Source organism: Panthera pardus, unplaced genomic scaffold (assembly GCF_024362965.1).
Source record: "Panthera pardus isolate Hobbes unplaced genomic scaffold, ASM2436296v1 HiC_scaffold_21, whole genome shotgun sequence".
In the NCBI taxonomy this organism is placed as follows: Eukaryota; Metazoa; Chordata; class Mammalia; order Carnivora; family Felidae; genus Panthera; species Panthera pardus.
The window spans coordinates 25,615,495-25,637,758 of NW_026526777.1; the positions used below are offsets into that span (position 1 = coordinate 25,615,495).

The following is a 22,264-nucleotide window of genomic DNA, read 5'->3' on the forward strand; positions in this document are numbered from 1 at the left end:
CAGGCGTTTCTAATGTGGCACACAGTTCTGATGGACAGCTGTCACCCCGGGCCAACGCTTCATTAGGTGTGACAGCCCCTGCAGCCAATGGTCACCATGCCACTTTGTTCAGGGGCCAAAGAGCAGCTCAGAGGGGAGTCTGGGAGACAAAGGGGTAGTTATTGCAGAGGGGCCGTGGTGATGATGTGGCTCCTGGGACAGATGTTTAAAGCAAACCAGAGTGCCATTCGCTCTCTCATACGAGGTTATGAAATGAGGAGCCGCGTCACTAACGGCAACTCAGCTACCCAGATGTTGCCTCGGCAGCTGAGAAATTGATGTCCAAGCCACAGGAAACATCCAGAATATTTTGAGTCTCCACAGGCGGCCCGTCACCTACATCATCAATATGGCCTGTGCATAAGCACCCCCTCCCTAGGCAACCCTTCTCTTCAACTTCTATCATTCACTCTCCTTCCTCTCTTTATGGGGAGAGGGCCAGTGCCTAAGAAGGGAGTGAGTATGGGGGTGCCTGGGCAGCTTAGTCGGTCAAGCGTCTGCGTCTTGATCTCAGCTCAGGTCCTGATCTTACAGCTCGTGAGTTCCAGCCCCGTGCCTGGCTCTGCACTGACTGAGCGGTGTCTGCTTGGGATTCTCTCTCTCCCTCTCTCTTTGCCCCTCCCCTGCTCTCTCTCTCTCTCTCAATATACATACATAAACTTAAAAATAAAAATAAAATAAGGGAGTGAGCATTGAAATGTTCATGACTGACAAACCTAGTTACCTAAACTCACGTAAAAATCCGGGTGTCATTTATATACAGTCAAACCCACAGTTGGATGGTTTTTGACAAACGTTTATACCCTTAGAGCCACCCCATCAAGTATGATCTCATAATTAATCCTCACATTTAACTCCCATGAGACAGACTGGTGTTACTATCTCAGTGTTATCGCTGAGGAAACAGAGGACCAGGAAGACTGAAAACAGCAATAACAATGGCCGTCACTATATGCCGGGCGCTGTTCTAAGGGCATCACACATTCCCCCCTTTAACCCTCTCCGAAACCTCACTGGTCCCATGTTACAGACGAAGAAACTTGCCCCTGGTTTCACAGCTAAAGAGTTGGGGGAGTGGATATCTGGTGTTCGGTTTACATTCCTACCCCAACAGTACCTGTTCAGAGAATACAAAAATGTTCCCCTCGTTAGATCCTCTTTTCCTACAGAGAGACGATCGCCCTCCCATCCCCCCCAGCCCCCATCCCCCCAACCCCCCCCCCCCCACCCCGACTCAAAGTCCTAGAAAGGAGAAGCACATGTACCACGTCTGTGTCAGCCCTGCTCGCCTGCTTTCTCTCTAGTCTAGACGCTCTGCTTAACTTCATGGACAGGGGAAGCCAGGCTTAAAAGACAGCCTTGTTTTTTTTATCCCTTGAAATACTGGACTTTTCATCTAAGAAACTTCTGTGAGCCATCCCTCCAAGCAAAGTGATCCAAACTGCCCTGAAGGGTTCAGCCTGACCTGGTAGAACGATGCTGAGTGTTTCTGAGGGAGGTGCTTACCCTCTCTGAACGCTGATGCCCCATCCAAGCATGGAAAGGCAAAGGTATGTATGGGTGGCTATTTGGGGCACAAAAAGGTCACCCCACCACCGGTGCCTTTTGCCCACAGCCCCCCACCCCCACCCCAGAGGGAGGAAACCTGCCATCAATGGATTAGGGCCAAGGTGGGCGTTTGCCCGGTGCAGAAACGCCCTCCCCACTCTCTCTTGCTTCCATTCTCTCCCATCTGGCAGAGGAGTCCGGCTCCCTAAATCTTCTTTTTGTTGGTTAGTTTCCATGGCAGTTATTGTCTGTGTGTGAGAGCGTGTCCGCCCCCTCACCCTCTCCCCTTCCAGAGCGGGCCCTGGCGGCTCAGGCGCGGCCGCCGGGGAGGCAGGCAAAGACGCCAGGGCTCTGGCCAGTGTGCTGGGGTCCTCTCGGTGGGGGGTCAGGCCTCCTGGAGCTCAGGGGTCCCCGAGCCTCCCTCTGTGCATTTGGGGTGGGGCCCTCTGCAGCCGGGCCCGGCTGTATCCCAGCTCCTTGGCCAGAGGCAGCAGCCGTGGACTTGTGAATTGTGGAAGAAGCCCTCAGGACCCTGGGGATCCTAGGAGGAGACTCGGAGACAACCCCTGAGGGACCCTCTGCAGCCCCTTCCCCTCCTTTGTCTTTGGCAGATGATCACCTGATATCCTTTTTCCCCCCGGGTCAGGTAAGTTTCATTTCTATCTGTCTGTGCCGAGTGGTGCCTGCCGCTGGGGAGACAGGCAGTGGGCTAACGGGGTGGGGAGGGGGGTGGGGGGGACGGCTCGGCCCAGACAGGCTGGCAGGAGATGGGGAGAGTGGGGAGAGGAGAGGGTCTCAAAGCGCCTTTCTTCCTCAGCAGTGCCTCTCCGGCTTTGAAGTTCAGGGCTCCTTCCCAGCCGGTTTTAACCCAGATAGTAAAATGCAAAGATCAGTGTCTAGGGCACAGAATGACTGACATACAGCCAATGTCCAGGACTTCTGGCTTCTGGTCTGAATTCAGTTCCGCGTATTCAATATTGACTACATACAAGTCGCCGTGCTTGGCTCTGGAAGAGCAACACGGATGACCCGCGACACGGTTTCTGCTTTTAAATGCTTTCCATCTGGTGGGAATGATAGGACGTCTACACAGATGGGTATGAAGACTCCCGGGTCAGGCACGCTGGGTTCGGTACCCTGCTCTGGATGCATGACCTTGGCCAGGTCACTTAGCCCCTCCAGTCTCCGTTTCCTCACCTGTAAAATGGGGATGACAATAGTGCCTGCCTTCCAGGCTAAATTCCACTTGCACACACTCAAAATTTAGGTCAGTTCATGACAGTAACAACCGCCATTCGCTTGTTAACTATTATTACTGTTATAGAAATTATAGGGGCGCCTGGGTGGCTCAGCCGGTTGAGTGTCCGACTCTTGGTTTCAGCTCAGGTCACGATCTCCGGGCGTCACAGTTTCCAGCCCCGTCTCAGGTTCCTCGCTGGCTGTAAGGAGCCTGCTTGGGACTCTCCCTCTCTCTCTCTGCCCCTCCCTCCCTTGATCGCACTTGCTCTGTCTCTCTCAAAATAAATAAATAAACTTTAAAAAAATGGTTTCAATCCTATAAAACGTGTAAAGAATATCGGGGATGGTTATTACCGTGCAAGGCAGTCATTGAGTACTTACACAGTGGCGCTTACAGAAAGTTCTATGGGAACACGGGAGAGCTTACTGTCACCTGCAGGGTTAGGGTGAGGCTCCCGGAGAAGGTGGCATTGAGGCCGAGCCCTGAAGAATGAGTAGGATTTCGACACGCGGGAAGGAAGGTATGCAGCACTAAGCACTAAGCAAGGTACGGAGGCAGGAAAAGAGAGGCCTCCTGGCCGCCAGCTCAGCGAGCACCTTGCCTGGGGCCCAAGCACGGAGCCTGGTCAGAAGCTGGGCGGCACTTTGGACTCCCCAGCAACTTGGGGCCAAGGGCAAGTTAGAGACCCAGGCTGGGAGCCTGAGACCAGGGTTCGGGTCCTGGCTGAGCTCCCACCTGGGTGCTCTGAGGCTAACCTCTTCACCTGCTCTAGGTTTGTTTCCTCACCTATGAAAGAGGCATATTGAAACTTGACTTCCCTCCCGATCTTACTATCGTGACTGACCATCGCATGGGAATATGACATTTTAAATCAGTAGGTAAAATGCAAAGTCCTGTTCTTCAAGATGAAAGAGAATTCGTGGACCCTCTACACGGCTCTGGGGGAAATGCAAAGGACTAAATCATTTAACGAGGAGGCTTGTGAAAATCATCTAGTACAATGCCTGACTCATAATAGTAGTTGAATGATCTCTTTCATAATTGATTGGTGGACTCACTCATTCAGTCATTCATTCAGGGTTCTTGGAGTAGCCACCGCAGGCTCGGTGATGGGAAAGAGGAGTGCCCAAGACAGGCATGGGTCCTGCCCTGAAATGCTTACAAGCAATTCACGAAACTGGCAACCTGAGGGTGTCCCTGTGCTCCACACTAGCAGCTTCCATCCCGCTGGCCGTCTTCTGGCTTCTTTCAAGGATTATTGCTGTGAGACAATTGCTGTGGATTATTGCTGTTTTTTTTTTAGGTTGATTTTAGGCTCCCAAGACACTATCCCCATGGGTCTGCAGAACACCTCCTCTCTGCCCTCTGCTGGCGGGGAGTTGTAAGTGCTTCGCAGTAAACAGCTCAACGTCCATTACCCCTCCACACCAAGCGTTCTGTCTGCTTTCCATCACCCCTGAGATGAACTGAAGTGCCTTAATATTTAAAAAGGAATGAATCTGTAATTAGCACCTTAACATTATATCAGGGCCATTCCAGAGGCTTTCTATTTAAATGCAAATTGAACCTTCCTGAAGAAAAGCTAATAAGTGATGAAAATAGATAGCAAGAGAGGAGGAAGCAGGCAGGAGGAGGGAGGAGGGGCCGATGTGGAGTCGCCACTGGGGCCACTTTGTTGCTGCCTGTGGACCACACTCCCCTCACCCAGAGACCAGGCACGGGGCACCTGAGGAGAAGTCCGGGCACCTAAAGCCTGAGTCTCAATTCCCCTCTTTGTTCAGGGGGCGGATCTCCAAACCAGCAGCCACTTGGGTGGGCCCTTCCGGGGCTGCTGGAGGTCATCTCAGAGTCATGGTGGCCTGGAGAGGATACAGGCTTCGGCTACAGCCAGACTGGGGTTTGAATCCAGGATCTTCTTCTGAGTAGCTATAAGATCTTGGCCAATTTCCTAATCCCTCGGAGCCTCCGCGCCTTCACAATATAAGCAGCTGTTAGTGCTCGTTCCTCTCAAGATTGCTGTAAAGATTATGCGATAAACAGAAAAACGTGCCTGGTATACAGTAGGTGCCTAACAAATGTTAGTTCCCTACCCTTGTCTCGAGATCTTGCTGGACCAATTTAACCGGTCAAGGTGAGAAGCAGGTTCTCAAGAAAAAGGTGGCATCCACGATTTCCCTTCAAATAACCTAGGCGAGGGGTCGGGGAACACCAACACTTTCTGTAAAGGGCCAGATAGTAAATATTTCATGCTTGGCGGGCCATATGCTCTCTGTTGCAACCACTCCACTGCACCGTTGTAGCGGGAAAGCAGCCACAGACACCACACAAGTGAATGAGCGTGGCTGTGTTCCAATATAACTTTATTTATAGACACTGAAATGTGAATTTCATACAACTTTCATGCATCGCAAAATATTTGTCTTTGGATTTTGGTCCCCCCCGAACATCTAAAAATGTAAAAACCATTATTAGATCACTAGCTGTACGAAGACGGGCGGCGGGCTGGGTTTGGTCTGTAAGTAATCGCTCCCCGAAGGTTTGACAAGAGACCTTCACCTGTGATTTGGGTGGAGTCTGCACCAGGGGACCTCTCAGAACATAACTCCTAAGGCTGGGACTAATGGAGAGGGACAGCATCCAAGGAAGCAACGAGCCCTTTCTGGGCCAGGACCACCAAGGACAAAAGGACACATAGGGTCCCTGGTGCTGGTCTCTGTTGGGGTGCCAGCCATTAGGTCAGGGCACGAGTACAGGTGTCATTCTACTTTTTCCCAGTGATGTCCAGGAAGGAACCAGTAGCTCCTTGGGCACCGAGCCGGCCGACACATTCTCCTGGTGACAGGCCCGAGCCCAGCCCTGGGAGGAGGGGGAATGTGACACCTGAAAGAGATCCAGCCTGGGAGCCTGAGACCAGGGTTCTAGAAGGGGGTTCAAGGGCTCAGACCCTGCTGCTCTCTCCCCAACCAGGAGAGCGGTGAGGGTTCCCCGGGCATCTCAGCCCACCCCAGGAGTGCCTGCTGGTAAGGACGGGCAGGCCCTCTGATTCACCCGAGACTTGGCCTGTCTCCCCCCTTTCCTGGGCTCGCTGACATCTGTCCTTAGAGACACACACAGAGCGCTCTTGCAACTAGTCCGCCATGCCTCCCCGCCTCCTCTCTGTCTTTAGCACAGAGAACACAGGTCACCACACCAGATGGCAACCTCACTGTTGTGGCAGATTGCCGGGCTCCCGGGAGAGGTGGGGGTTAAAGCAGAGCACTGGAGGCTGTCTGTTTCACAGTCCCCACCCCTCTTCTTTAACATGCCTCCGCCCGGCCCCTTCTCCAGAACCTCTGGGGAGGAGGGCCTGTGTGCGTGCACGTGCTTGTGCCCATGCATGTACGTGTGTGCACGTGCGTGTGTTTGTGATGTGAAGCAACAGGGAAGAAGGGGAAGGGGTGAGGAGAGACCGTGCCAGAGTGAAAGCCACTCTGTACCTCCGTAGAGGCCCCAGCCACGGTGGACGGGCCCCTCTTCCCAGCTGGAGGGTGAACTGGACCCTGCCTCTCTGGCACCCATCAAGGGGCTCTTGGAGGTGAGCAGAAGCATGGTGTGGAGAATGAGGCCTCTCTGTTTCATTTATATATTTTTATTAAAAAAATTTTTTTTTAACATTTATTTATTTTTGAGAGACAGAGCATGAGCGGCGGAGGGGCTGAGAGAGAGGGAGACACAGAATCCAAAGCAGGCTCCCGGCTCTGAGCTGTCAGCACAGAGCCTGATGCGGGCCTCGAACCCACAAACCGCGAGTTCATGACCTGAGCCGAAGTCAGACGCTTAACCAACGGAGCCACCCAGGCGCCCCCGCTCTGTTGTAGAAGCTGCCCCTGGGCCTGGCCAGAAGGGAGAGGCCGAAGGGGGCAGGGCCTCTGAGGGTGACTGTTCTCACCTCCTGGCTCTCTAGTGTCATCTCACAGCAATCCAGCCTGTGGGCCCCCCACCGCCCCTTCCCAGCCCCATGAAGGGGCCAGAGCCTTGGATCCCATCAGGCTCAGACAAAATGGGGCTAACAGGCAGAGAAAGAAGGAGAGGCAGGCCCTGAGAAACCCTCCTCCCAAAGTAAGTGGTAATAACCAAATAGAAGCCAGTAATGTTCCTTAGCAGGTGAGCAGCCTCCATCTGGAAATAAGGGGAGCCTCTAAGGAGTGGCCCTTTTCTCTCCTGGATGGAAATGGGACAACCACCTCACAGCCCAAGCTTTTGTCCTCCAGATAAGATAGTTTTGCCCCTGGGAGGCCTGGGGGGACTCAGTCGGTTAAGCTTCTGACTCTTGATTTAGGCTCTGGTCATGATCCCCAGCGTGCTTCGAGAGAGACCGAGCCCCCCCTCAGGCTCTGTGCTGATAGTTTGGAGCCTGCTTGGGATTCTCTCTCTCTCTCTCTCTCTCTCTCTCTCTGCTCCTCCCCTGCCCTCTCCCCTCCTCGCTCTCAAAATAAATAAATGAAGGTTTTTTTTTAAAAAAAGATAGTTTTGCCAGGATGAGGGACCCCAGCAGGAAGTAAGCAGGAGAGCTTGCTTCTGGTTACTTCTGCCCCTTACTTCTGCCCCTCTGTTGTCAGAAGGCTGCGATCTATGGGACTGGGGGGAGTGGCTGGCCTTGCTCACTCAGAGCCTGTCAGCAGGACAGCCAGCCCCCCTTACTGCGCCCCTCCTGCGCACACGCGTGTGCCCTTCATGACAGGCAGGCTGGCCCATCTGCCAATCAATTTTCCTTGCTGATTTCCTAGCCGAAGCAGCGGGGCTGGTGTGTAAATCATTCAGAGCCCTCTCTCAGCTCTGCCAGGACATGGAGCTCTTTTTAATTAAGAAGAATGGAGAATGTTGCTGGCTCTGGAAATGGCGATATTAACTTACTAATGGGCATTTAAGGAGCCGTGTTTGAGTGGCTGCTGCCTTCCCAGCCTGCACCCTCTGCCCCTCTGCAGAGTCGCCCAGGCCCCCACAAAGGCTGTGCTGTCCTCTGCATTAGAAGGGTCAGGGTATAAGCACCGCCCTCGCCCTCCCACCACCTACCTTGGCCCCAGGGATCAGCCAGGCTCCCGCCTGGTGACCTGGGACAAAAGGGCACATTTTCGCATTTATTTAAAAAACATTTTTTTATGTGTATTTATTTATTTTTGAGAGAGAGACAGCATGAGCAGGGGAGGGACAGAGAGAGGGAGACACGGAATCTGAAGCAGGCTCTGGGCTCCGATTCAGAGCCCGATGCGGGGCTCGAACCCATGAACCAGGAGATCATGACCTGAGCCGAAGTCAGACGTTTAACCGACTGAGCCACCCAGGTGCCCCCATCTATCTATCTATCTATCTATCTATCTATCTATTTTTAAGATATCTTTTTTAAAAAAAAATTTTTTTTTTAACGTTTATTTATTTTTGAGACAGAGAGAGACAGAGCATGAACGGGGGAGGGTCAGAGAGAGGGAGACACAGAATCTGAAACAGGCTCCAGGCTCTGAGTTGCCAGCACAGAGCCCGATGCGGGGCTCGAACTCACGGACCGCGAGATCATGACCTGAGTCGAAGTCGGCCGCTTAACCGACTGAGCCACCCAGGCGCCCCATCTATCTATCTATTTTTAAAGTTCATTTATTTTGAGAGAGAGAAAGAGAGAGAGTGTGTGAGTGCGCATGAGTGGGGGAGGGGCAGAGAGCGAGGGACAGAGAGAATCCCAAGCAGGCCCCGTACTACCAGCCCCAACGTGGGGCTTGAACTCATGAGCCATGAGATCATGACCTGAGCCAAAAGCAGGAGCGGAAGGCTTAACCGACTGAGCCACACAGGCACCCCTCATTTTCGCATTTAGAGGAAAGGCCAGAAGCAGGACGACTTGAACCCTTGAGTCCTCTGCCTCTTGTCCTGGCAGCCTGTGGGAAGGCCACAGGCTACCCAGAACTGTCAGGACCCAGCAGGAAACATGGGTAGGCCTCCAGTGGGTGCCCAGTGCCCACAAGGAGCCAGCCCGTCGGCAAAAGCTGCAGCTGTTGCAAATGAGAAGCCGAGCCAAGCAAGGGCCCTCACTAAGTCCCGTCTGATGACTGAACTTGGGGTAGCTGGCGGTGCCCGTGAGCGCCGATGGAGCCAGACCCCTGCGTGTGTGCCACTCAGAAGAATGTGAGGATGTCCATTCTGGGGCCTGCTGCTTTGTCACCATGGCTAAGTGACTCTTCCTGTAGGACTTCACACCCCGGATACCCCTCGGAGTAAAGAACACCCAGCTGGGAGACACCTCAAGCCGGCTGTGCTCTTCCTCTCTCTCCCTTCTAATTCTACAGACTGGTCCGGAGGTGCACGGCCCAGTTGGGGCAAAATGTGGCTGGAACAGAAGTCTCCTGGCTCTTGGTCCCGTGTCTTACCTATTTCCAGTATCTCCCAGGGCAGGTGACGCCACGGCCTCTCCTCCCACCTCATGCCGCTCTTTTCATTTTCTGAGGCTCTTGGGCCTCTGAAGTTCTTCCCTCTTTATAACCCAGATCCTCAGGCTTTATTCCAAGTCCCATTTCCTCTTACGACCTCCTCAGTCAGCACAGGGCAGGGGCCGAGGTCTTTCAGAGAAGGTCTTGCTTGCTCCTGTCCTTCTCATCTCTATGCATGAAACAGCAGAGGAGGGGGCAGCTTCCTGACTCTTCTAAATCATGCAGCTCCTGAGTCTGAAAACCAAGATGATCCCTTCCCCCCCATCCCACCATCACATACCCGAGCCGCACTTTCCATCAGATGCACCCCTTAACTGATACCCACTGAGTCCCTCTGGGCCCCACTCCCCGCCCCCCACTCTGCCCTGGGGGAGGAGGGAGCGGGGCTGGTGGCTGAAGGAAGGTGGCTGATTCCGCCGCCGCCCATCTAGTCAAGGCTGCAGGGTCAGGAGGTGGCCATTCCTCGGGACCCCAGACTGCCAACCCCACGGGTGGCAGTGCCACGTGAACAGATGCCGATTATGGTTCTGACTGCCGGCACCTGTGTCACATCATCTCCAGCCGAGTCCTCTGGAGCCCTAAATCCTTCTTCTGGGCTGCTGTTGGGACGGGGCGGGAGGATGCCCCAGGGAGGCTTTTCGGTGTGGGGGAGGAATTTACCCCTCCCTCGGTCTACAGGCGGCCTCAGTTCTGATTGGATGAGCCATCGTCACTTCCACCCCCTAAACACAGCCAGGCTTCTGGTGAGGGATGGATGAGAAGGTGATTCTCTGCAGGAAGGGCGACAGCTGTTCTCCAGATCAGAATGCAATTTAGTTAGTGGGAGAGATTTCCGTGCGCTCAGAGGGTAGAAATCCCGTCCGAGACGTAGGCCCCGACACAGTGGGGCACAGGACCGTGGGGCCCGGTGAGATGCCTGCTGTGTGAAATGGGCACCTGCTGTCTGGGCTCACCGGTCTGGATACGCAGAAAGTCAGGGTGCAGGAACTTGTCGTCACACAGGGAGGAAAGAAGTCTACTCGTTATAGACTACCTCCTACATGCCCAGCATCTACACCAGGCATCTCTTTCCGCCCGTAACTCTAGAAAGCAGATTTTCTTATTCCCCTTTTCCCAGATGAGGAACTGAGAGTCAGGGGTATAAGTGACTTCTTCGCGGTCACACAGCTAGAGGGGCCCGAGGCAGGATTCAGACCCAGTCTGCCTGATGCCAGAGTCCACACACTTTCCCCTACCCCATGCCCTGTGAGGCACTGCAGACAAAGAACTAAGGAGAGAAGGTGATCCCGGCCTCCAGGAGCTCAAGATGCATCTTTCCAGCCCTCACGATACCCTGCAGAGGGCGTCCAGGTGCCCCCCCCCCCACAAGAAGGTAAACTGTATTTCCAAGGAGGGAGAAGGAGCTGTTCTAGCTTCTAATAACGAAACAGCTCCCCTCTCCTGTCTCCCCAAAATGTACCCTGCACCTGGGATTCCCCCAGTCCCTTGTGGCCCTACCTACCTCCTCCATCCACGCCGGGACTCTGCTAGTTAACGGGGACGAAATTGTCCCTACCCACCCTCAGCTTCCCCACGAGCTACCCCAAGGTGGTGACGGCGGGCCCCTGCTGAATACCTAATAAACCCAGTCGCTACCGAGTCAAACTGTGCATTGTATTCTGTATAAAAGAGACTGTACTAGATCCTAGGTGCAACTTTAGAGAAAAAAAATACTGAGCGACTCTTTCTGGAGCTGAGCACCCCTTCAACAAGTCTGACGCAGCAATATCACATAAGAAAGAAAGACTCCACAGTACCAAAGGCTTTATCATTAGAGGCTTTCATCAACTTTCCTTCCCCCGCTTCTCTCCCCTCCCCGTGCCACCTTGTGACCAAGGCAAAGAGTCAAAGCCTTTTTAAGAGAGAAGAGAAACCCAGGCCTGATGCGATTGCAAGGTCTCAGAGCAAGAGGGATTTGGGTTTGACGTGAGGAAGAACACCCCGACAGGGAAATGGCCACCCGGTGGAACGGGGTGGTGAGGAATCAAAGGGGTCACCGGACTCCCCGCCTCTGCTCGGTGCCCCTTCAGGCCCCAGCTGGGTGCACTCTGCCCAGGCATGGAAAACCGCCCGTGACTCAGGGAATCTTAAGTGGCGGTTGCTAGGTTACAAGTTTCCTCAATGTGCACTCAATGTAAGGATTAAAGGATGTCACCTGGCTGGGAGGAAGAGCCATGGGGGAAGGAGTTGGGGAGATGGAGAGAAGCCAGGACTTCCAGAACAAGCAATCAGGCCATGACCTGAAAGGCATCCTATTCTCAGTACTTTTCCAAGGGTCTGAGTCCCTAGATCCCGCGGTCCTCATGGAGGGCGGTGCTTGCAGAACATGAGCATTAGGCTGGAAGGGGGCCTATTCTGGGATTGGGTTCCAGTCCTTCCCCAGTTATGCTGCCCAGCACACAATATGGCAATGGGCAGAGCCGTTGCCGGAACCCTTTGGGGGCCTGGGCTCCTTCCTTCAGTGTAATTGGACAAGAAGCCGGAAGCCAGGTGACAGTTGAAAAGCTTGGTGTCCTTAGGAATACACAATTCTTTCATTTGCGATTTAATGGTTTTAAAGTGGAAGAGGGTTAAGATTCGGAATTCACAAGCTAGACCCTGGTGTCGGCCCTCGGACGGTCGTAAGTCCGTTACTTCACCTCACTAAGTCTCAGCTGCCTCACCTGTAAAAAGTGGAAACCGATACCTGCCCCCGTCATCTTTCCCAGGGTTGTTTTAAGATTACGAGAAAATGGGTGTGTGAGGACTTAGGTTCGTTCGAGGAGTTCTGCAAACACAACATCATATGGAACTGTGTATAACTGCTTAGTAAGCTGCTCCAGCTGGGGTGGGTGGGGACTCCAGGAGCCTTGCCCCATTGCTTTGGTAAAAGGCTCAGTAGACAAAAGAAGCTGAAGACGGGTCCCCCACGAGACCCTTTGAGGAAGACCTATGGCTTTCAGTCTTCCTACTCACCCTGTGCTGGTCTTCTGAACACAGTTCAAGTTGGGGGTCGAGGATCTGTTCCCTATTCCTCTGGGCAGATTGGGATCCTTGGGAAGAAAGAGAAACGGTTGGCGTTTCCTGTAAAACTTCATTAATTCAGACCACATTCTTTTGGAATTTATGAGTTCTTACTGAATAGAGAAAACAGAACACAACCTTCCTCTGAAGGTTCTAGAGGTGCTTACTTTGTAAGCACAGAGAATTCAAACAAAAAAAAAGCAGTTCAATTTCTAAGCCAAGAACACAAGATATTAAGATGAGTTGTGGCTTCTGTTTCTCACAGGAAGTCATTTCTAAACAAGGGGCAAAAGTTTGTATTTGTTCCGTTTCCCTTTTTCTGCATTTTGTTGATAATAGTTGCTGGCCATGGTGTTAATAGCGATTTACCAAGCCCTTGCTAATGTGTCAGAAACTGAACTGTTTCACAAACAGTATCTCATTTAATCCTCACAAAAATCTACCAGGAGCCATCCATAGCATGAAACACTACTCAGAAATTAAAAGGAATGACCTACTGACGCATGCAACAACCTGGATGAAGCTCCACAGAATTATGTTGGGGGCGGAGGTGGGGTTCCTAGTCAATCCCAAAAGGTTACATACTTTATGATTCTATTTATCTAACTAATCCATTCTTGAAAAGACAAAATGAGGGAAATGGAGAACAGAGTAGTAGTTGCCAGGGGTTGGAGAACAAAAGGTGGGAGGGAAGCAGGTGTAGGTGTAAAAAGGCAACACAAAAAATCCTTGTCTTGTGGTGAAAATGTTCTGTACCTTCATTGATCAATTTCCATATCCTGGTTGTGATATTACTGTACTATAAGTTTTGCAAAATGTTACCTTCGAGGGAAACTGGGTAAATGGTGCTATTTCTTCCCCCTGCATGTAAATCTACAATTTATCTCCAAATAAAAAGAGATAAATTCAAATAATATAAGGAAATTGGGGCTCAGGGTGGTAAAACAATTTCAGAGCCAGAATTCAAACTCAGGTGTCAGACTGCCAAACCTGAGCGTTTGGAGACTTGACTCTATTCAAGGGAACCAAGAAGAAGGAGGACCCCATCGGCCTGGAAGTCCATTAGACCAGGGGACCCACGGGTGTCATGGGCTGATGTGTTACCGGGGGTCTACTGTCCTGAAAAGGCTGAGAATGTGGCTTGGAGAAACTATTTGGTAAGCCCTGTGGGTTGGTGCTGAGTGCCAACATTGAACAACCGGGTTTCCCCTTCCCAAGGTGTGTGAAAAAGGGATGAGAGTGTGTGTGTGGGGGGGGGTCCCCCTATGTGTTTGTCTATGTGGGTGTCTCCAGTTAGGTATCCACATGTCTGTACCTTTGTCAGTTACTCCGTGAATATGTCAGTTTCCGGGTGAGAGAGGGTAGGGTGATGTGCAAGTTCTGCCTACGTTATGTTTGGGTGCACCCGGGGCAGGTCTCCCCGGGTCACACCCACATGACTTGTTTCTATGAGGTTAAACCATTTGATAATACCTCCCCCAAAGCAAAGCTGACTGTTGAGCCAGCCTGTCACGAACTGGGTCTGTGTACTGTAGATAAACCGGGTAATTGGACTCTCCGCCTCTTCATCCAAAACAAACACTCACAGACCGCCCACCCCCACGCTGGAAGGAGTCTGGTTCCTGTCATCTGGGTACTTGGCTCCAGTGCCCCGCCTCTCTGACCCTGTAGACAAGGTGAGCGTCTCCCCGAGGGGCCCTTCCCCTCCCCCGCGGGCGGACGCTGCCAGCGCTTATGTAAAGAGGTCACGGCCTGCTCCGCCGCCGCCGCCGGGCGCACGCGGCTTCCTGCACAGGTGTGGCGGCTGCGGGCGGGGATGTGCGTGGAGCAGCCTGGCGGGCCTCCTCCTCCCGGGCGGCTCCGCTTCTCCTTCGCGCTGCTCGTTCCTTCTCCTCGTCTGCCTGTGTGACAGCGGTATGCGGGCTGGGGAAGGACAGCGCGCCCTGTCCCCAGCTCCCCGCAGCCCTGGGGGGGCTCCCCGCTCCCGGGTGATGCGCTGTCTGCGCCCCGCCGCCGCGCTCCTCGGGCCTGGCTGTGTAAGTGGCGCGGGGGCGTGGGCGGGAGGGCGCGGGCAGGGGAGCAGGGGCGGGGGGAGAGAGGCGGCGGCGCCCGGAGGTGTTAACTCCTTGTTCCGCCGGGAGGCTGCCGGGCGCCGCGAGCCCCGGAAAGCCCCCGCCCGCCGTGCGCCCCGCGGGTGTCCGAGCCGCCGGCCGGGAGGGGCGGGGGACACCCCGCGCTGCGGGACGCGATGCCGCCGCGGGGTGGCGCCCTCGGCCGCCTTCCCTTTGAAGTTGGCCAGGACCTGGGAGCCGGGAGCCAGCCCGCCCCGCCGGCGGTGCGAGGAGGCGAGGGCGCGGGGCCCCGACCGCCCTTGATTCGCCCCATCCCTCCCGCAGGGCCAGGCGCGGACGCCGCCGGACCGCGCAGTCTGGAGGGACTGTGAAGCGCTGGCCGGCGTCGGGGCCCTTGCCCCGGGGTCGGGCGGGAGCCGGCGGACGGGAGCCAGATGGAGGCGGCGAGAGGGGGCGCGGAGTAGCGGGCGGCCCCCCGGGCTCGCACCTCCCGCGGCGCCGTGGCGCTCCGCGGGCACTGGGGCGCGGCGGGCGGGGCCCCCGGGGCTGCCATGGAGGTGCCTAACGTCAAGGACTTCCAGTGGAAGCGCCTGGCGCCGCTGCCCAGCCGCCGGGTCTACTGCTCCCTGCTGGAGACCGGGGGGCAGGTCTATGCCATCGGGGGATGTGACGACAACGGCATCCCCATGGACTGCTTTGAGGTCTACTCCCCCGAGGCCGACCAGTGGACCGCCCTGCCCCCCCTGCCCACGGCCCGGGCCGGGGTGGCCGTCACCGCCCTGGGGAAGCGGATCATGGTGATCGGGGGTGTGGGCACCAATCAGCTGCCCCTGAAGGTCGTGGAGATGTACAACATCGATGAGGGCAAGTGGAAGAAGAGGAGCGTGCTGCGTGAGGCCGCCATGGGCATTTCTGTCACGGCCAAAGGCGAGTGGGGCCAGGGCTGAGGGAGGGAAGAGAGAAGGGCGTGGGGGACCACGGGGAGAGGGGTGGGAACTAACACTGAGTTGGAGGCCCGCTGTCACAATCCCGATCCCATTTGATCCCTACAATAGACACGGAAACTAGAGACCCACAGGCCTTATTTTACAGATGGGAAAACAGACTCAGTAGGTGAAGTGTCTAGTAATTTCATGTGATGCCAGAACTCCACTCCACCAGCCTCCTGCCAACAAGCTGAGCAGGCCTGGCCAGAGAGGAGAGCTGGAGACTTAGTGTAGGGTCTCCGCAGACCCCTTCATTCAGCAGAATGAGGAGCCTCCCACCCATAGCACCTCATCCCCTGAGATCTGCCTTCGAGGGACACCACCTCCAGACACATATTTGGGGTCCTGGGGGTGTTCACTGCATCCCTGTACCATCACTAGGCCCCTCTGGTGGGGCTTTGAGGCCTGATTGCAGGGCCTTTCCCACTACCTTCAACCTCCCCTTCTGCCTCCGAGTCTCAGAGATACTAGTGAATGGAGACTAGAATGTTCCTGAGGGTTGTGCTCCTACCTCGCCCAGGTTCACAGTTCTCAAGGGGTGCATGCAGGGACCACGAGGTTACTGGATCTTCATTTCACTTTCCCAAAACCCCTCATTCTTTCTCCTTGGGCCTGGTACAGCCCAGAGCATAGAGCAGGCTTCAAAAGTTCTTTGGCTGAAACACACAGGGTTTTATGGGAAATGGTCCAACAGGAATTAGAAGACCCCAAGTGCAACTCAGACAGACAGCCTTGGTGGGATGCAACCTTCCCTCCCTCTCTTGCAAAACCATCCCATTTGCCTGTGGGGTCTACTGTAGATCAGGCCAGGATTTCTGGAGGGTCTGCTGTGTCCCTGGCACATTTCCAGGTCCCAGGGAGGAAGGAAAGAGGCAGAAGGTCTGGCCCCTACTTTCAGAAGTCGGAGTCTGATCAATGAAGGTGACCAGTGAGAAACTCTAAGCCTGAATCCCTCAGGGTAGTGGCCAGTGAGGCCTCCACGGGCCATCAGTAAGGATAAGAGCCGGAGGGCCCATGGAGAAAAAGAGGGAAAGGGTATTCCTTTGTTCCCAGGCTTCAGTAGATGGTGCTGAAAGACAGAACTAACGTTTATTGAATCCTTACCACGGGTGCTTTATATATTTTAGCCCCTTTGATCTTCAAAAACCTATCTGATGAGATAAGTGCTATTATTATCCTCATTTTAAAGAGAAGCAACGTGGGGCCCAAAGAGGTTAAATAATTTGCCCAAGGTCACACAGCTGGTGAGTGATGATGGAGTCTGTGCTCTTAACTGTGGCATTGAATGGGTTTAGGAGTTAGTATAATAAGCTTTCACATGCCTGTGTGGCAGACACGGAAGCAGAGGCTGGGGTCACAGATGACCAAATTCTCTATTTGGAAGAAACCGACAAGGATTATTTCCATAACGCATGGTGAACAGGGTGAGCAGCTACCTTGGGCGGTACTGAGCCGGTGCTCTCAGCCCCGCTTTGCAGTTCAGGGACACCCAGGCGAACCCAAAGGGATGATTAAGAGCTGGCACAGGAGCAGTGGTGTGGCAGGAGTGAGGGCTGTCGGCTGGACTTGTGTTTCAGGTGACACAGGGATGGGAGAGGCGGAGCTTGTGTAAGGGAAGTCCTTCTAATATTAGCAGGCCAGTCTCCTGGCCGCAGGCTAAGGTTAGGATTTTTTTTCTTCCTTGTTCAATAAGATTGGAAATAGTACTCAGTAGAAGGAAATAGTAGTCTCCCTGCAATTCCCTTACAGAATCAAGGTCTCCTAGAGCTGGAAGCAGTGAGGACCAGCTACTGGGAGATAGAATCCCGGGCAGGGGTGGGTCCCCGGGAAGAAGAGTGGCTTGTGGGCTGGGGGAGGAGGGGAAGCTGTGTCTCTGATAGGCTGCAGGAGGCACTGGGGTGAGGCCCAGGGAAACGCGGGTGCCTCGCTCATCCTCTCTGATGCCCTGTGGCAGGGGTGTGCCTTGAAAGGCTACCTGCAACCAAGAGCAATAGAAAAAGGGAGAGAACTCACTTCTCCTCTCAGAGTGCCCAGCTTACTGCCCTGGCAGGGTTCCTTAAAGGGGCCGCTTTTCTCTCCTCCAAAGCCTCACCCTCATTCACCCCTAACCCTATCCCATCTAGCTCAGGATGTCTTCTGGAGCCCACAGGCCTCCTCATGTGTGAAGGAGGATGGCATTCCCCCATGGGGAAGAATCAGCAGCAGTCCAGGGTCCCACAGGGCCAGCGACAGCAGGGCTGACCTCATTTCCAAAGGCTCCTGCTGGGTCTGGAGAGTTCCAAGCAGGGAGTGCCTAGGGAACAGGCCACTATTGGAGGACATCAGAGGATTACCCCTCCTCGTCGGCATCCCCTCTGGCTGCCCAGGAGGGAGGAGTGTAGAGGGGACAAAACCTGCAAAGGGTTGTCCAGGCCTCGACTCCACCGCAGTCTACCCTGTGAGAGGCTCCGCCACGGGCTGGACATCGAGGCGTTCAGGCCTGACATGGCTTCAGGCTCAACCATGGCAGAGACTCTCCATGGTTCCGTCAACCTCACCCCGGCACAGCAGCGGTTGGGAACCTGGCCTGGCCTCCGTGCTGGTGTGCGAGGGGTTGATGGGGCCTGGCTTGGTAGGTCATTACTGATGGGCCTGTCTCACAGTGTGCGTGAGCTGAGCCAGGGGTTGTGTGTGGCCTTTCTCCTTAGATTACCGAGTGTATGCGGCAGGCGGGATGGGCCTGGACCTCCGTCCGCACAACCACCTCCAACACTATGACATGCTCAAGGACATGTGGGTGTCACTAGCACCCATGCCCACCCCGAGATATGCTGCCACCTCCTTCCTCCGAGGCTCCAAGATCTATGTGCTAGGTAAGGACAGGTTATCTGTCCCACATCTATCCCTCCTTCTCTCCCTTGGGTCAGTTTCCACAGGAAGCAGTCAGTGTCTGTGTGCTGAGCATCTCCTTGGGGGTAATCACTGATGCCTTACCCCTCAGGGAGCTCCCTGTGTGGTTGGGTAAACGTGGAAAGGGGAAACCCGGCCCCCTGCCCTCAGGGACTTACTGTGGCCCAACCCCCCTTCCCTCCCCCCACCCTCCCAACCCTGGTCTGGCCTCCAGGGGGACGACAGTCCAAGTATGCAGTCAACGCCTTTGAGGTTTTTGACATTGAGACTCGCTCCTGGACCAAGTTCCCCAACATTCCCTGTAAGCGGGCCTTCTCCAGCTTTGTGACCCTGGATGACCGCTTGTACAGCCTGGGAGGCCTGAGGCAGGGGCGGCTCTACCGGCAGCCCAAGTTCCTCCGGACGATGGACGTGTTCGACATGGAACAAGGTGAGCAGGGCACCAGCCTCTAGCCGCCCACCCCCCTCTGGCTGAGTCCCCATCCCATGCGCCCGCCCAGGCCGCTGATCCAGGGGGATGAGCCTTTCAGGGGTCCGAACAGCCCTCTCCACTCAGGCCTCCTCTTGGGATCGCATTCTCTCCTCTGGACAGGGCTATTCTGGGTTAGCTGGTTATTTTTATCAAAGCCTTTCCCATTTTCTCTTCTTACGACATTCAGGCAGGGCCCGGTGAGGGAGGGCTTTTCCGGCTTTTTACCGATGCAGACACAGAAGGATCCCGACTCCCACGCTCACTGCCTCTAGTTAACCTCCTCTCCAGCTCAGAGACCTTGAGAACAGAGGTTAGAACAAGGTGATTGATTGTAGGGGATTATGGTTCCTTGGACTGTAGCAAGCCTGGGAGAGGGTGTAGAGGCCCCGGAGTGCATCATTTCAAACAGCAGGAGGCGTAGTTTATGCCCTGAGCACAAAGCGTAGATGGGGTGGACGCCCACCTAGGATGTGAGCTCTGGGGACTCAGTGTGTACTTGGTGGGGGAGGTCACCGCCAAGCGTCTCACTCTCTCTAAATTTATCCTGCCGTGATCCACGGCCCGCAGGGGGATGGCTGAAGATGGAACGCTCGTTCTTCCTCAGGAAGCGGCGGGCAGACTTTGTGGCCGGCGCTCTGAGTGGACGGGTCATAGTGGCCGGAGGGCTTGGTAAGGATGGGGCTTCCAGGCTGTTACCTGACACCGTGCCCGAGCAGGAGAAGGCACCGGCTGCTTGCGCACGGCCTGCCTACCGCGTTCCCCCAAATCATTCAAAAACCCCTCTTCCCAGCTGGGCTTCACAAACCCATGGGGGCGGATTTTTAGTAAAAGGCAAAAGAGAGGCAGCAGTGACTAGAAACTTCTGGTAAAAGCAGAGGGTGGGGAAAGAAAGCCTTCCTCTCGAGGAGACAGAAGGACGGAGAGAAGGCAGGAGGGGCAAAGTGGCTGTCGGACAAGAGCGAGGGCTCAGGGTAGGGAAGGAGCGTTTCTGCAGCCCAGGAACTAAAGTCCCTTGGCTTCTGCTTGTGGATTCCGGGCGGGGGGGGGGGGGGGTCGCTGCGGAGCATGGACTGGGGGGCTGGACTTCTTCGTGAGGTCCGGTTCCCTTGGCGCTTTCAGGGAACCAGCCCACTGTCCTGGAGACGGCAGAGGCGCTCCACCCCGGGAGGAACAAATGGGAGGCCCTCCCCACCATGCCCACGCCCCGCTGCGCCTGCTCCAGCATTGTCGTCAAGAACTGCCTCCTGGCTGTGGGGGGCGTCAACCAGGGTCTGAGCGACGCGGTGGAAGCCCTGTGTGTCTCTGACTCCTAGCTCTCAGCACAGCGCCTGTGCCCCGGACCGGATCAGCCCACTCTCCACAAGAGGAATGGTCTCGTCAAAGCAGTGTGGGCGACTTCCCAGGATGCCAGCTCCTGTCAGCAGCTAGTGGGGTCAGGCCCCGGGGTTCTGAGGGACCTCCCTCAGCCTCCAAACCCTACCCATCCCAGGAAACCATGCGAAGTCCCAGGGACTCAGCCAGTCTCCAGCTGGAGGCCAGCTGAACTCTGAGGAGAGTCCCCCCCCTTACTGCTCAGGCAGAGAAAGACACAGGAGTCCTGGCTACCTCCCCTTCCTGTGAGTTCCACCTCCCCCCGTGTCCAGGGTAGGGGGTGGGCAGGGCCGAAGACAGCTGCTATCACTGTCCTCTCCCCAGCTCTGAACTAGTTTGAGGGTCTCTCGGGATGGAAAACGGAGAAGGTTCGCAAAGAGTCCCAAACCCCTCGCTTCTCCCTTGGTCTACATCCCTTCCCCATTTGGTGGTCAGCCGTGGGCCTGCCCTAGCCCTCGTCCCCTCAGCAAGAATTGGCCTTGGAGTCAGGTTCACGGGGACTGGTTCAGGTCAGTAGCCTCGGCCAGGAAGGACCCGTGCCTCTCAGGTCCTCGAGGGTAATGTGACGATGGGGAAGCAGCAGACGCCCAGCCCAGGCTCTGCTTCCCGCTCCTCCCCTCGCTCACTTTCTCCTTCTGCCACCCTCCCCTCGCCCTTTTGTCACCCGCGGCCCCAGCTCATTTCTGGGCAAAACCTTCTCATGTACACTGTGGCATCCAAATCCACGAAGGATGGATTAACTGCACTCTGGTTAACAGCAGCAGCACAACAATTAAAATCTATATTCCTATTCTCTCGGGTACCTGGTGCAGGGGTGGGGTGGGTGGGTGTCTTGATGGGTAGAGGGGACCCCATGAAATAGTCCCTCTGACTGTCTCAGACTAAATAGGGCCCCAGGCGACCCGCTGTTGTGGGTTCCGCCTCCAAAGCACCTCCTGCCCGGTCACCTCACTCCCAGTACAGGGCAGTCCTCCTCAGTGCCTAGACTCCTCTGTGTTAGGAAAGGCTGACCTCTTCGTGCCTGGCCTCAATTCACTCAGCCGAAGTTCACTTCTGTCTTGCCTGAAGTTGGACGGGGATCGCTCACTGACTTGCCGTGAAGGACGTGCCCCCTCCTGGCTCGTAGAGCGCCTCTTTCTGATTTCCGGTTATTTTGAAAAGCTGTGCCAGCACGGGGACTACAAAGGAAAACCTGCCCCCCCCCCACCAAGGGCTGTGGGGGAGTCAGCACTTCCTGTGTGATGGTGTCATTCATTCTTACGAGGCAGGAACAGAGGGAGCCTCCTGGAGGAAGTGACTCTGCCCCTGGGTCTTCGAGGGACGGGGGTGTTTGTCCCTTCCTCAGGCCCCAAGGGTGCTGCCCCCTGCTGGCCCAGCCTTGCCTTCCCACCCCGGCTAGAGGCATCCTGTGGCCAGGGCGGGGTTCCTGGTGAGCGGACTGGGAGGAGGGGTGTCTTCTTATTGCTTCTGGAACCCCGTACTTCGGTTCTGTTAGCTGCTGAAGTAACTTAGAAGATCCTGGAGGAACCACAGATCCTGTGAGGGATGGAACGGCATGTTAGGGAAGCCACCCCAAAGTCCAGCCCTGGTCTGGTCTTCCCCTTCCACGTTACTTCGCCATCCCCTTCCATTCTCCCTGAGAAGAGGGGTCCCTCCCCACTTTCCAAGAGGAAACCAAAGCCCCGTGTGTGTGTGTGTGTGTGTGTGTGTGTGTGTGTGTGTTGGGGGAGGGGGCTTTCCAAGCACACAAAATGGTACCAGATCTGTGGATGGGACTGAAGTATTTTTAAATGGTTGGAACCTCAGGGGTACAGCCAGTCTGAAAAAAGTTCTTCCCATTATGAGAATGGGGGGCTAGCCACTAGAATCTATGAGGGCCGCTAACAGGTGGAGCTGGTATCTGCTGAGGACTTATGTCTTGGAGGTCCATTTCGGGGTGCTTCACCAAGCGGGGGAAATAGGGAATGTCAGTGGTAAACCCCTTGGTCTGCACCTCATGGTGCCATGGAGGCAGCTCAGGATCTGTGGTGAGATGGCCTGACTCCAGGCCTCCCTCCTCCTCTCCTGCCATAGGCTTTCCTATCACCATCCCTCCCTGGAAAGATCCCTCCCCTCCTCTCGTCTTCATTTCCCAATCTCTATAACAAGAG

At 55.2% G+C, this 22,264-nt stretch overlaps 1 protein-coding gene across 6 annotated transcripts; it reads left to right on the forward strand.

Annotated features, from left to right (window-relative positions):
* Positions 1-1,870: 1,870 nt before the first annotated feature.
* On the forward strand, positions 1,871-20,904 carry KLHDC8A (kelch domain containing 8A). 6 transcript variants are annotated; one of them, XM_019433314.2, is made up of 7 exons: positions 1,871-2,233; positions 13,860-14,360; positions 14,721-15,323; positions 18,070-18,234; positions 18,486-18,701; positions 19,311-19,412; positions 19,863-20,904. In XM_019433314.2, exons 3-7 carry the CDS (start codon positions 14,948-14,950, stop codon positions 20,054-20,056), a joined length of 1,053 nt encoding a protein of 350 aa, XP_019288859.1. In that variant the 5' UTR covers positions 1,871-2,233; positions 13,860-14,360; positions 14,721-14,947; the 3' UTR covers positions 20,057-20,904. The 6 variants fall into 6 exon arrangements, with proteins under 6 accessions (XP_019288859.1, XP_019288868.1, XP_019288875.1 ...); XM_019433323.2 differs by having other exon boundaries at positions 13,913-14,360; XM_019433330.2 differs by having other exon boundaries at positions 13,913-14,000.
* The last annotated feature ends 1,360 nt before the right edge of the window (positions 20,905-22,264 follow it).